General features: G+C 43.0%; 1 protein-coding gene across 1 annotated transcript in view; it reads right to left on the reverse strand.

The window, feature by feature from the left end:
• Positions 1-737: 737 nt before the first annotated feature.
• Positions 738-16,029, reverse strand: part of LOC118373006 (uncharacterized) — an 83,348-nt gene continuing 68,056 nt past the window's right edge. Inside the window, 6 exon segments of the mRNA XM_052515673.1 lie at positions 738-1,659; positions 1,661-1,704; positions 10,343-10,411; positions 10,955-11,198; positions 13,662-13,793; positions 13,917-14,046. Coding sequence (XP_052371633.1) covers positions 1,525-1,659; positions 1,661-1,704; positions 10,343-10,411; positions 10,955-11,198; positions 13,662-13,793; positions 13,917-14,046 — 754 coding nt within the window. The 3' untranslated portion in view covers positions 738-1,524.

The following is a 16,029-nucleotide window of genomic DNA, read 5'->3' on the forward strand; positions in this document are numbered from 1 at the left end:
AGAGAGAGAGAGAGATAGATAGAGAGGGTAAAGAGAAGAGAGAGAGAGAGAGACAGAGGGTAAAGAGAAGAGAGAGAGAGAGAGGGAGAGAGAGAGAGATAGACAGAGGGAAAGAGAGAGAGAGAGAGAGAGATAGATAGACAGAGGGATAGAAGAGAAGGGTAGAGAGAGAGAGAGAGATAGATAGACAGAGGGTAAAGAGAAGAGGGAGAGAGAGAGAGATAGACAGAGGAAAGAGAAAGGGAGAGAGAGAGAGAGAGATAGACAGAGGGTAAAGAGAAGAGAGAGAGAGAGAGAAAGAGAAGGGAGAAACATAGACAGAGGGTAAAGAGAGGAGAAGAGATAGACAGACCTAAAGAGAATAGAGAGAGAGATGATTTCAGAGGGTAAAGAGAAGAGGGAGAGAACATAGATTCAGAGGGTAAAGATCAACACAAGAGAGAGATCTAGATAATCAGAGGGTAAAGAGGTAGGTGGACTCAGAGAGAGAGATAGATAGACAGAGGGTAAAGATGGAAAAGAGGGAGAGAGAGGGATAGATATTAAGACTTCAAATAGACAGAGGGTAAAGAGAAGAGGGAGAGAGAGAGAGATAGATAGAGGGTAAAGAGAAGAGGAAGAGAGAGATAGATAGACAGAGAAAGAGAATGAAGGAGAGAGAGAGATAGACAGAGGTGAAAGACAAACTCAGGAATGAAAGAAATAGATAGACAGAGGGTAAAGATTTTTCAAGAGAGAGATAGATAGACAGAGGGTAAAGAGAAGAGGGAGAGAGAGAGAGATAGATAGACGAGAGAGAGAATGAGAGAGAGAGATATGGTCTGACCAGTCTTTAATGGGACAGTCGTCAGTGATGCTGACGACAGAACTTCTGAGAAACATTAGAACCGGCCAACAGCTCTCCTGTCAGTCAAAGTGGCACCCCACCTACCAAACAATATAGGGAATAGGATGCCATTTCAGCCTCATGGTTGCAGTGCACACTCACAACAACATAATCCTCACAGACACACACATCAACACAACGCCTGTCATCTACACAATCATACTGTACTGTAGGTAGGTGGACTCACTAGTTCTGGTAAAGAAACATTAAATATGCTTACTTCAAATATGGAAAAGAGGCAGAGCCTGAAAAGAACCAAATAAAAGCGATCTCCATGAATCCAGGACATTCAGATGGCGATGGTGGGGTTGAGGGATGTGGTAGTAGATTCCTGTACAGTACAGTTCAGTATGGAACAGGAGTGTCTACTGAAGGAGAGAAGCATTGGAACTCAGAACCAAGAACAGTTAGAATGAAGTGAAGAAGTTAGAATCCATAGTTCTCCAGTCTCCTGGGTGACAACTCACAAACTCAGTCTCCACAATGAAACTCACAAATAAACATCATTGGTCCTTCTTCCAGTAGTTATTTTTTTGTCTTCAATTATTTTTCACAGGACAACGATGTAATCTTCCAAATATTTTAGTTTGAGTGTTTCTCAGAAAAAAATAGATGGTCCTTGGAAAGAGTCTGTTTCCCTATTTCTTAAAAGGTGTTAATCTAGTAAAATTGTTGTGCCAGAAAGGAGCCTGGCCTCGTTTGGATTGACTCAATTCAAAAACCTCTGCATGTGCCAAGTCCTTTGCTAGGTCATACTGTCCCAGGGGTAGGGTATTCCTGGGGAGGCGGGTAGGAGGGGGGCACGCACCTGTTCACACCTTGAAGGCAGGTGCAGAGTAGGGGGCAGGAAGGAGGGAACAGAGTAGGAGGCAGGAAGGAGGAAAAAGAGTAGGGGGCAGAAAGAAGGGAGCAGAGTAGGGGGCAGGAAGGAGGGAACAGAGTAGGAGGCAGGAAGGAGGGAACAGAGTAGGGGGCAGGAAGGAGGAAACAGAGTAGGGGGCAGGAAGGAGGGAACAGAGTAGGAGGCAGGAAGGAGGGAACAGATTAGGGGGCAGGAAGGAGGGAACAGAGTAGGGGGCAGGAAGGAGGGAACAGAGTAGGGGGCAGGAAGGAGGAAACAGAGTAGGGGGCAGGAAGGAGGGAACAGAGTAGGGGGCAGGAAGGAGGGAACAGAGTAGGGGGCAGGAAGGAGGGAACAGAGTAGGAGGCAGGAAGGAGGGAACAGATTAGGGGGCAGGAAGGAGGGAACAGAGTAGGGGGCAGGAAGGAGGGAACAGAGTAGGGGGCAGGAAGGAGGGAACAGAGTAGGGGGCAGGAAGGAGGGAACAGAGTAGGGGGCAGGAAGGAGGGAACAGAGTAGGGGGCAGGAAGGAGGAAACAGAGTAGGAGGGCAGGAAGGAGGGAACAGATTAGGGGGCAGGAAGGAGGGAACAGAGTAGGGGGCAGGAAGGAGGGAACAGAGTAGGGGGCAGGAAGGAGGGAACAGAGTAGGGGGCAGGAAGGAGGGAACAGAGTAGGGGGCAGGAAGGAGGGAACAGAGTAGGGGGCAGGAAGGAGGGAACAGAGTAGGGGAAGAGGCAAAGAGTGGGTGGAGAAGTGGATAACCAGAGAAACATGGTCAGTATTGCATCAGAAACAGAACATTGTACACAACATCTAGTCATGCTTTCACAACAAACAGGCAACTACAACTATGCACTACATTGTTCAGCTCTGTGTTACTATTGTAGCATGTAATATTATGATCGTATGATGATGCTTGAGGATGGAAAATACACATCTCTGTTCTAGTAATGACACAAGGGAGAACTAGAGATGCTATTCAAACAATCCTTGAATCAATAACATTCTTCCAGCACATATATGAAATCAGGCGTTTCCATTGATGAAGGAGAGTGCTATTCCTTCTTTGCTGATTATGTGTTTGATTGAATAGCACCCTAAGACTACCCAAAGTAAGAGCAATCAAAATAGATTTATAAGAATAGAAAGCTGCTGGACTACGATCTATGAGCATTACAACAACTACTCCACAGCCAATATAAAACTGTGAATAATCAATATTTGATGATGGAAAGTTTTAAAGTTGCCATGGCATCTTGAAAAACACAGTGTCCTTCGTATTTTTTAACTGATTATAGACACGGTTTCTCTATGGAGATCTTGGAGAGCCTTGAGAGTAAAATAGAACATACTAGATCAACATGCTCTAATGCCATTGGTAATTATAGTAGTCGTAGATTTCTTATCAGTTGCCATGGCATCTTGTTGCATTATCTCTACAGTAAACAAAACTCTAATGAATGATATACCTTTATCATTTTCAAACCATGTCCATAAAACAAGGCCCTCTTTCTCAAGATGATATCTAACAATGAATCTGAAAATTCAAGAGCAGTACTTCACCTTGTGCCAACCGTGTAATACACACAGTTACTGTCAAACCACGATGTAATACACACAGTTACTGTCAAACCACGATGTAATACACACACAGTTACTGTCAAACCACGATGTAATACACACACAGTTACTGTCAAACCACGATGTAATACACACACAGTTAATGTCAAACCACGATGTAATACACACACAGTTACTGTCAAACCACGATGTAATACACACAGTTACTGTCAAACCACGATGTAACACACACACAGTTAATGTCAAACCACGATGTAACACACACACAGTTACTGTCAAACCACGATGTAATACACACACAGTTAATGTCAAACCACGATGTAACACACACACAGTTACTGTCAAACCACGATGTAATACACACACAGTTACTGTCAAACCACAATGTAATACACACACAGTTACTGTCAAACCACGATGTAATACACACACTTACTGTCAAACCACGATGTAATACACACACAGTTAATGTCAAACCACGATGTAATACACACACAGTTACTGTCAAACCACGATGTAATACACACAGTTACTGTCAAACCACGATGTAACACACACACAGTTAATGTCAAACCACGATGTAACACACACACAGTTACTGTCAAACCACGATGTAATACACACACAGTTAATGTCAAACCACGATGTAACACACACACAGTTACTGTCAAACCACGATGTAATACACACACAGTTACTGTCAAACCACAATGTAATACACACACAGTTACTGTCAAACCACGATGTAATACACACACTTACTGTCAAACCACGATGTAATACACACAGTTACTGTCAAACCACGATGTAACACACACACAGTTACTGTCAAACCACGATGTAATACACACACAGTTACTGTCAAACCACGATGTAATACACACAGTTACTGTCAAACCACGATGTAACACACACACAGTTACTGTCAAACCACGATGTAATACACACACAGTTACTGTCAAACCACGATGTAATACACACACAGTTACTGTCAAACCACGATGTAACACACACACAGTTACTGTCAAACCACGATGTAATACACACACAGTTACTGTCAAACCACGATGTAATACACACACAGTTACTGTCAAACCACGATGTAACACACACACAGTTACTGTCAAACCACGATGTAATACACACACAGTTAATGTCAAACCACGATGTAATACACACACAGTTACTGTCAAACCACAAAGTAATACACACAGTTACTGTCAAACCACGATGTAATACACACAGTTACTGTCAAACCACGATGTAATACACACACAGTTAATGTCAAACCACGATGTAATACACACAGTTAATGTCAAACCACGATGTAATACACACAGTTAATGTCAAACCACGATGTAATACACACACAGTTACTGTCAAACCACGATGTAATACACACAGTTAATGTCAAACCACGATGTAATACACACAGTTAATGTCAAACCACGATGTAATACACACACAGTTAATGTCAAACCACGATGTAATACACACACAGTTACTGTCAAACCACGATGTAATACACACAGTTACTGTCAAACCACGATGTAATACACACAGTTAATGTCAAACCACGATGTAATACACACAGTTAATGTCAAACCACGATGTAATACACACACAGTTACTGTCAAACCACAAAGTAATACACACAGTTACTGTCAAACCACGATGTAACACACACACAGTTAATGTCAAACCACGATGTAATACACACACAGTTACTGTCAAACCACGATGTAATACACACACAGTTACTGTCAAACCACGATGTAATACACACACAGTTAATGTCAAACCACGATGTAATACACACACAGTTACTGTCAAACCACGATGTAACACACACACAGTTACTGTCAAACCACGATGTAATACACACACAGTTACTGTCAAACCACGATGTAACACACACACAGTTACTGTCAAACCACGATGTAATACACACACAGTTACTGTCAAACCACGATGTAATACACACACAGTTACTGTCAAACCACGATGTAATACACACAGTTACTGTCAAACCACGATGTAACACACACACAGTTACTGTCAAACCACGATGTAATACACACACAGTTAATGTCAAACCACGATGTAATACACACACAGTTACTGTCAAACCACGATGTAATACACACAGTTACTGTCAAACCACGATGTAATACACACAGTTACTGTCAAACCACGATGTAATACACACACAGTTACTGTCAAACCACGATGTAATACACACACAGTTAATGTCAAACCACGATGTAATACACACACAGTTACTGTCAAACCACAATGTAATACACACACAGTTACTGTCAAACCACGATGTAATACACACAGTTACTGTCAAACCACGATGTAATACACACACAGTTAATGTCAAACCACGATGTAACACACACACAGTACAGTACTGTGACACACCAAACCAAACACAGAACAACACAGTTCTGACACACATCTAGGGCTCTATTTTAACAAGCCTAACCCAGTGGTAAATCTCAGAGATGGCAGTAGCGCTATAGGTCAAAATATTTGTACTATTTTCACAGCCAGAATTATGAGTGCAGTAGCTGGCGGTGGGGTGAAAGGGCGGGGTTTTGACGAATAAACAACCTGTAGGTGTGACTAGGGCCTGGCCACTCACTGGCCAATCCATGTGTTCCATGGCTTAGTCTACTGCATGCATTTGTCTCGAGTTCTGGAAGTTATTGACGGTCTTTAAGTTCGGCTGGGGACATGGCATATTTTCCTCCTGGTCCATAATATATTGATACTACTACAGTTTACAGTATATTGATACAACGTTTATAGTATATTGACACCACTACAGTTTACAGTATATTGATACAACGTTTATAGTATATTGATACAACGTTTATAGTATATTGATACCACTACAGTTTACAGTATATTGATACAATGTTTATAGTATATTGACACCACTACAGTTTATAGTATATTGATACCACTACAGTTTACAGTATATTGATACAACGTTTATAGTATAATGACACCACTACAGCTTATAGTATATTGATACCACTACAGTTGATAGTATTTTGATACTAAAGTTTATAGTATGTTGATATTGCTACAGTTTATAGTATATTGATACTACAGTTTATAGTATAATGATACTACAGTTGATAGTATTGTGATACTACTACACTTTATAGTACGTATATTGACACTACTACCGTTCATAGTACATTGATACTCATCATCTGTTATGATGAGTCTAAAGGTACAAAACACACATCACATCAACAACGGAAAACAACACACATCCAACTGGCATTCTTTACACCTTCTGCATTTTCACTTCATGAAAACTATGATTTAATATTCACCATGCATAAAAGCCTCTGTCTTTTCATAGGTGTTTAGCAGTCTTTTGATTCACAAGTCTCTGCTGGAAAACTGTGTGTGACTCGACTTGACGCTTTTTGAACGGTTGTAAATCGATTTGAAAACAGAAAGCCGAAGATCAGGTCACAACATGGTGAGAGGCATAGGTAAAAGAGTGATGTGCGGTGTGTATTTACGGTAAAAGAGTGATGTGCGGTGTGTATTTACGGTAAAAGAGTGATGTGCGGTGTGTATTTACGGTAAAAGAGTGATGTGCGGTGTGTATTTACAGTAAAAGAGTGATGTGCGGTGTGTATTTACGGTAAAAGAGTGATGTGCGGTGTGTATTTACGGTAAAAGAGTGATGTGCGGTGTGTATTTACGGTAAAAGAGTGATGTGCGGTGTGTATTTACGGTAAAAGAGTGATGTGCGGTGTGTATTTACGGTAAAAGAGTGATGTGCGGTGTGTATTTACGGTAAAAGAGTGATGTGCGGTGTGTATTTACGGTAAAAGAGTGATGTGCGGTGTGTATTTACTGTAAAAGAGTGATGTGCGGTGTGTATTTATGGTAAAAGAGTGATGTGCGGTGTGTATTTACGGTAAAAGAGTGATGTGCGGTGTGTATTTACAGTAAAAGAGTGATGTGCGGTGTGTATTTACGGTAAAAGAGTGATGTGCGGTGTGTATTTACGGTAAAAGAGTGATGTGCGGTGTGTATTTACGGTAAAAGAGTGATGTGCGGTGTGTATTTACAGTAAAAGAGTGATGTGCGGTGTGTATTTACGGTAAAAGAGTGATGTGCGGTGTGTATTTACGGTAAAAGAGTGATGTGCGGTGTGTATTTACGGTAAAAGAGTGATGTGCGGTGTGTATTTACGGTAAAAGAGTGATGTGCGGTGTGTATTTACGGTAAAAGAGTGATGTGCGGTGTGTATTTACGGTAAAAGAGTGATGTGCGGTGTGTATTTACGGTAAAAGAGTGATGTGCGGTGTGTATTTACGGTAAAAGAAAGAGTGATGTGCGGTGTGTATTTACGGTAAAAGAGTGATGTGCGGTGTGTATTTACGGTAAAAGAGTGATGTGCGGTGTGTATTTACGGTAAAAGAGTGATGTGCGGTGTGTATTTACGGTAAAAGAGTGATGTGCGGTGTGTATTTACGGTAAAAGAGTGATGTGCGGTGTGTATTTACGGTAAAAGAGTGATGTGCGGTGTGTATTTACGGTAAAAGAGTGATGTGCGGTGTGTATTTACGGTAAAAGAGTGATGTGCGGTGTGTATTTACGGTAAAAGAGTGATGTGCGGTGTGTATTTACGGTAAAAGAGTGATGTGCGGTGTGTATTTACGGTAAAAGAGTGATGTGCGGTGTGTATTTACGGTAAAAGAGTGATGTGCGGTGTGTATTTACGGTAAAAGAGTGATGTGCGGTGTGTATTTACGGTAAAAGAGTGATGTGCGGTGTGTATTTACGGTAAAAGAGTGATGTGCGGTGTGTATTTACGGTAAAAGAGTGATGTGCGGTGTGTATTTACGGTAAAAGAGTGATGTGCGGTGTGTATTTACGGTAAAAGAGTGATGTGCGGTGTGTATTTACGGTAAAAGAGTGATGTGCGGTGTGTATTTACGGTAAAAGTGATGTGCGGTGTGTATTTACGGTAAAAGAGTGATGTGCGGTGTGTATTTACGGTAAAAGAGTGATGTGCGGTGTGTATTTACGGTAAAAGAGTGATGTGCGGTGTGTATTTACGGTAAAAGAGTGATGTGCGGTGTGTATTTACGGTAAAAGAAAAGTGATGTGCGGTGTGTATTTACGGTAAAAGAGTGATGTGCGGTGTGTATTTACGGTAAAAGAGTGATGTGCGGTGTGTATTTACGGTAAAAGAGTGATGTGCGGTGTGTATTTACGGTAAAAAGAGTGATGTGCGGTGTGTATTTACGGTAAAAGAGTGATGTGCGGTGTGTATTTACGGTAAAAGTGATGTGATGTAAAAGCGTGATGTGTATTTACGGTAAAAGAGTGATGTGCGGTGTGTATTTACGGTAAAAGAGTGATGTGCGGTGTGTATTTACGGTAAAAGAGTGATGTGCGGTGTGTATTTACGGTAAAAGAGTGATGTGCGGTGTGTATTTACGGTAAAAGAGTGATGTGCGGTGTGTATTTACGGTAAAAGTGATGTGCGGTGTGTATTTACGGTAAAAGAGTGATGTGCGGTGTGTATTTACGGTAAAAGTGATGTGCGGTGTGTATTTACGGTAAAAGAGTGATGTGTGTATTTACGGTGTGATATTTACGGTAAAAGAGTGATGTGCGGTGTGTATTTACGGTAAAAGAGTGATGTGCGGTGTGTATTTACGGTAAAAGAGTGATGTGCGGTGTGTATTTACAGTAAAAGAGTGATGTGCGGTGTGTATTTACGGTAAAAGAGTGATGTGCGGTGTGTATTTACGGTAAAAGAGTGATGTGCGGTGTGTATTTACGGTAAAAGAGTGATGTGCGGTGTGTATTTACAGTAAAAGAGTGATGTGCGGTGTGTATTTACGGTAAAAGAGTGATGTGCGGTGTGTATTTACGGTGAAATTTACGGTAAAGTGATGTGCGGTGTGTATTTACGGTAAAAGAGTGATGTGCGGTGTGTATTTACGGTAAAAGAGTGATGTGCGGTGTGTATTTACGGTAAAAGAGTGATGTGCGGTGTGTATTTACGGTAAAAGAGTGATGTGCGGTGTGTATTTACGGTAAAAGAGTGATGTGCGGTGTGTATTTACGGTAAAAGAGTGATGTGCGGTGTGTATTTACGGTAAAAGAGTGATGTGCGGTGTGTATTTACGGTAAAAGAGTGATGTGCGGTGTGTATTTACGGTAAAATGTGCGGTGTGTATTTACGTGATGTGCGGTGTGTATTTACGGTAAAAGAGTGATGTGCGGTGTGTATTTACGGTAAAAGAGTGATGTGCGGTGTGTATTTACGGTAAAAGAGTGATGTGCGGTGTGTATTTACGGTAAAAGAGTGATGTGCGGTGTGTATTTACGGTAAAAGAGTGATGTGCGGTGTGTATTTACGGTAAAAGAGTGATGTGCGGTGTGTATTTACAGTAAAAGAGTGATTTGCGGTGTGTATTTACGGTAAAAGAGTGATTTGCGGTGTGTATTTACAGTAAAAGAGTGATGTGCGGTGTGTATTTATGGTAAAAGAGTGATGTGCGGTGTGTATTTACGGTAAAATAGTGATGTGCGCTGTGTATTTACAGTAAAATAGTGATTTGCGGTGTGTATGTACAGTAAAAGAGTGATGTGCGGTGTGTATTTACGGTAAAAGAGTGATGTGCGGTGTGTATTTACGGTAAAATAGTGATGTGCGGTGTGTATTTACAGTAAAAGAGTGATGTGCGGTGTGTATTTACAGTAAAATAGTGATGTGCGGTGTGTATTTACGGTAAAATAGTGATGTACGGTGTGTATTTACGGTAAAAGAGTGATTTGCGGTGTGTATTTACAGTAAAAGAGTGATGTGTGGTGTGTATTTACAGTAAAAGAGTGCGGTGTGTTTGTACGGAGTGTGTGTGCAGGTAAAAGTGTGTGTGAGGCTTGTTAAGTAAACAGCGATGAGAAGACAGAGTGTCAGAGAGAAGAGAGAGAGAGAAAGGTATATCACCTGGTGTCTTCGTGATGTCTCACCTTTCTGTTTAGATACCTTCCTCACAGTCAGGGCTGCCTGACGCTTCTGGTACTCTGAGATCTCAAACCCTGAAACACACAGGCTCTATGTTAACCTTGAGTTAATGCAGAGTGTACACCCTGACTGCAAGCCTACTGTCTGAACACAAATAGAATAGAATAGACCCTCTTTGTTAACATTTGAAAAAATTAACATTTGACATCATCTCAAGTAGGTGAAAAATGTGTGACTGAGAACCATCAAGAAGATGAGTGTGAGTATAAGTGGTGTGTGTGTGTTTGTGTGTGTGTATGTGTGTGTGTGAGAGTATAAGTGGTGTGTGTGTGTGCGTGTGTGTGTGGTGTGTCTGTGTGTGTGTGTGTGTGTGTGTGTGTGTGTGTGTGTGTGTGTGTGTGTGTGTGTGTGTGTGTGTGTGTGTGTGTGTGTGTGTGTGTGTGTGTCTGTATGTGCATGAGTATACGTGGTGGGTGTGTGTGCATGTGTGTGTGTGCTTGTGTGTGTGTGCGTGTGTGTGTGTGTGTGTGTGTATGTGCATGAGTATACGTGGTGGGTGTGTGTGCGTTTGTGTGTGTGTGTCTGTAAGTGTGTAAGAATGTGTGTGTGTGTCTAACCGATTTTCTCATCCTCCTGCACCATCTTCCTCTCCTCGTGGAAAGCCCGGAGCCATCGTATCTTCTCCTCCAGTTTCTTGGACAGGAAGATGTGGAGCTCCTCGCTGTCTTTGTTGTGCAATTTGAATGCGTTCTTCACGCTCACGTTGAAGTCTTCGTCACGACCATCGATGGCGTCCCGCACGTCATAGCGGTCCATGTCGATACGGCCCTTATAGTAAAGGATGTCCCTACGAATCAGGTCCTAGAGAGAGAGGTGTTGTTAGGCCCTTATAGTACAGGATGTCCCTACGAATCAGATCCTAGAGGAGAGAGAGGTGTTGTTAGGCCCTTATAGTACAGGATGTCCCTACGAATCAGATCGTAGAGAGAGAGGTGTTGTTAGGCCCTTATAGTACAGGATGTCCCTACGAATCAGATCGTAGAGAGAGAGGTGTTGTTAGGCCCTTATAGTACAGGATGTCCCTACGAATCAGATCCTAGAGAGAGAGGTGTTGTTAGGCCCTTATAGTACAGGATGTCCCTACGAATCAGATCGTAGAGAGAGAGGTGTTGTTAGGCCCTTATAGTATAGGATGTCCCTACGAATCAGATCCTAGAGAGAGAGGTGTTGTTAGGCCCTTATAGTACAGGATGTCCCTACGAATCAGATCCTAGAGAGAGAGGTGTTGTTAGGCCCTTATAGTACAGGATGTCCCTACGAATCAGATCCTAGAGAGAGAGGTGTTGTTAGGCCCTTATAGTACAGGATGTCCCTACGAATCAGATCGTAGAGGAGAGAGGTGTTGTTAGGCCCTTATAGTACAGGATGTCCCTACGAATCAGATCGTAGAGGAGAGAGGTGTTGTTAGGCCCTTATAGTACAGGATGTCCCTACGAATCAGATCCTAGAGAGAGAGAGGTGTTGTTAGGCCCTTATAGTACAGGATGTCCCTACGAATCAGATCGTAGAGGAGAGAGGTGTTGTTAGGCCCTTATAGTACAGGATGTCCCTACGAATCAGATCGTAGAGGAGAGAGGTGTTGTTAGGACATTATAGTACAGGATGTCCCTACGAATCAGATCGTAGAGGAGAGAGGTGTTGTTAGGCCCTTATAGTACAGGATGTCCCTACGAATCAGATCCTAGAGAGAGAGGTGTTGTTAGGCCCTTATAGTACAGGATGTCCCTACGAATCAGATCGTAGAGGAGAGAGGTGTTGTTAGGCCCTTATAGTACAGGATGTCCCTACGAATCAGATCCTAGAGAGAGAGAGGGAAGTGTTGTCAGTGTGTGTGTGTGTGTGTGTGTGTGTGTGTGTGTGTGTGTGTGTGTGTGTGTGTGTGTGTGTGTGTGTGTGTGTGTGTGTCTCTGATTGGTTTTATCCTGCAGACTTTTCCCCATATTATCCTCTTATGCAACCCTCTCCATCTGCCACAAAAACACACAACTCCTTAAACTCTCAACAACAAAGCTCTATCCTCTCATTTCTTTCTTTCTTTCTTTCGTTCTCTCTTTCTCTTTGTCTCTCTTTCTCTTTGTCTCTCTCTCGCCCTATCTCACCCCTCTCTCTCACTTCTCTGTCCTCAACAACAAATCTCTATCCTCTCTTCTCAATAACAAAAACAAAGCCCTGGTTTAAAGCTAGCTCACAAACCTCAAGCTAAACCATTAATCAACAGAGATATGCATAGCTGTGAATTATAGACTTCTTATACCAGTGGTCATTCACCACAATGAGACGGAGATGGGAACAATACTGCCCTTATTATAGAGGATGAGAGGAGGAAGGAAGGAAGGAAGGAAGGAAGGAAGGAAGGAAGGAAGGAAGGAAGGAAGGAAGGAAGGAAGAGAGAGAGGAACATGCCAGAAACACACCCTGAGGGCAGCCATTGCACATTTTGTGTTGTACATCGTGAATAAGAAACTCAAGAACAAAGACGAAGGATTCATAATTAAGCATGTTCTGCAGACATCCCCGAGCAGTGTGTGTGTGTGTGTGTGTGTGTAGGATGGCCAAGCCATGTTAGGACACAGACCATCATTCCTTGCGCTGTAGATCCTACCAGAACTGGTTTGGGACAGGACAGAGAGGCGAGGTTTCATACCTTCTACATATACCAGAACTGGTTTGGGACAGGACAGAGAGGGGAGGTTTCATACCTTCTACATATACCAGAACTGGTTTGGGACAGGACAGAGAGGGAAGGTTTCATACCTTCTACATATACCAGAACTGGTTTGGAACAGGACAGAGAGGAGAGGTTTCATACCTTCTACATATACCTGAACTGGTTTGGACAGAGGACAGAGAGGAGAGGTTTCAGGACAGAGAGGGGAGGTTTCAGGACAGAGATGGGAGGTTTCAGGACAGAGATGAGAGGTTTCAGGACAGAGAGGAGAGGTTTCAGGACAGAGATGGGAGGTTTCAGGACAGAGATGAGAGGTTTCAGGACAGAGAGGGGAGGTTTCAGGACAGAGAGGGGAGGTTTCAGGACAGAGAGGGGAGGTTTCAGGACAGAGAGGGGAGGTTTCAGGACAGAGATGGGAGGTTTCAGGACAGAGAGGGGAGGTTTCAGGACAGAGAGGGGAGGTTTCAGGACAGAGAGGGGAGGTTTCAGGACAGAGAGGGGAGGTTTCAGGACAGAGAGGGGAGGTTTCAGGACAGAGAGGGGAGGTTTCAGGACAGAGAGGGGAGGTTTCAGGACAGAGAGGGGAGGTTTCATACCTTCTTACAGAGGACCAGCTGGTGATCAAAGAGGAAGAAGACCCGTTGCTGACTGCGTCCATAAGGCTGGTAGATCCAAGACATTTCTCCTGTATAGATCAACTCCGAGCTCCGGTCCAGGATGTCATCACCCTGGGGACCATAATAATACATGTCTTTATTTAGCACTATTCAAGGACCTAAAGACGCTTGTTTTAAATACACACACACACTCCGTTGAGAGATGGTTCGTTCAGAGTGGTGCACAGTACGTACCTCCCAGTCCAGGACGGAGGCCTGCCATTGGGCGATCTTGTCAATGTTCTCCAGCCTCCTCTTCCTCTCGTTGATCTGCTGAGTGACGTTACGCATCACCGCCAGCGCCGCTGCCACGTAGCGATAGTCACTATGGAGACAGAACACACATTACAGCAACCATGTAGCAATAGTGACTATGGAGACAGAACACACATTACAACCACCACGTAACAATAGTCACTATGGAGACAGAACACACATTACAACCACCACATAACAATAGTCACTATGGAGACAGAATACACATTACAGCCACCACGTAACAATAGTCACTATGGAGACATAACACACATTACAGCCACCACGTAACAATAGTCACTATGGAGACATAACACACATTACAGCCACCACGTAACAATAGTCACTATGGAGACAGAACACACATTACAGCCACCACGTAACAATAGTCACTATGGAGACAGAACACACATTACAGCAACCATGTAGCAATAGTCACTATGGAGACAGAACACACATTACAACCACCACGTAGCAATAGTCACTATGGAGACAGAACATACATTACAACAACCACGTAGCAATAGTCACTATGGAGACAGAACACACATTACAGCCACCACGTAGCAATAGTCACTATGGAGACAGAACACACATTACAGCCACCACGTAACAATAGTCACTATGGAGACAGAACACACATTACAGCCACCACGTAACAATAGTCACTATGGAGACAGAACACACATTACAGCAACCATGTAGCAATAGTCACTATGGAGACAGAACATACATTACAACCACCACGTAGCAATAGTCACTATGGAGACAGAACATACATTACAACAACCACGTAGCAATAGTCACTATGGAGACAGAACACACATTACAGCCACCACGTAGCAATAGTCACTATGGAGACAGAACACACATTACAGCCACCACGTAGCGATAGTCACTATGGAGACAGAACACACATTACAGCAACCATGTAGCAATAGTGACTATGGAGACAGAACACACATTACAACCACCACGTAACAATAGTCACTATGGAGACAGAACACACATTACAACCACCACGTAGCAATAGTCACTATGGAGACAGAACATACATTACAACAACCACGTAGCAATAGTCACTATGGAGACAGAACACACATTACAGCCACCACGTAGCAATAGTCACTATGGAGACAGAACACACATTACAGCCACCACGTAACAATAGTCACTATGGAGACAGAACACACATTACAGCCACCACGTAACAATAGTCACTATGGAGACAGAACACACATTACAGCAACCATGTAGCAATAGTCACTATGGAGACAGAACACACATTACAACCACCACGTAGAAATAGTCACTATGGAGACAGAACATACATTACAACAACCACGTAGCAATAGTCACTATGGAGACAGAACACACATTACAGCCACCACGTAGCAATAGTCACTATGGAGACAGAACACACATTACAGCCACCACGTAGCAATAGTCACTATGGAGACAGAACACACATTACAGCCACCACGTAACAATAGTCACTATGGAGACAGAATACACATTACAACCACCACGTAGCAATAGTCACTATGGAGACAGAACACACATTACAGCCACCACGTAGCAATAGTCACTATGGAGACAGAACAGACATTACAGCCACCACGTAGCAATAGTCACTATGGAGACAGAACACACATTACAGCCACCACGTAGCAATAGTCACTATGGAGACAGAACACATATTACAGCCACCACGTAACAATAGTCACTATGGAGACAGAACACACATTACAACCACCACGTAACAATAGTCACTATGGAGACAGAACACACATTACAGCCACCACGTAGCAATAGTCACTATGGAGACAGAACACACATTACAGCCACCACGTAGCAATAGTCACTATGGAGACAGAATACACATTACAACCACCACGTAGAAATAGTGACTATGGAGACAGGACGCAGGTCATTACTGGGGGATGAATCACACCTTACAGTAGCCGCTATTGCGACAGGTTTGTGCCACATCAATGTGTGTGTTAGTAAGTGTGTGTGTCTGTATCTGTGGAAGCAGCCCTATCCTCCATCT

The sequence above is a fragment of the Oncorhynchus keta genome, chromosome 4 (assembly GCF_023373465.1).
Source record: "Oncorhynchus keta strain PuntledgeMale-10-30-2019 chromosome 4, Oket_V2, whole genome shotgun sequence".
In the NCBI taxonomy this organism is placed as follows: Eukaryota; Metazoa; Chordata; class Actinopteri; order Salmoniformes; family Salmonidae; genus Oncorhynchus; species Oncorhynchus keta.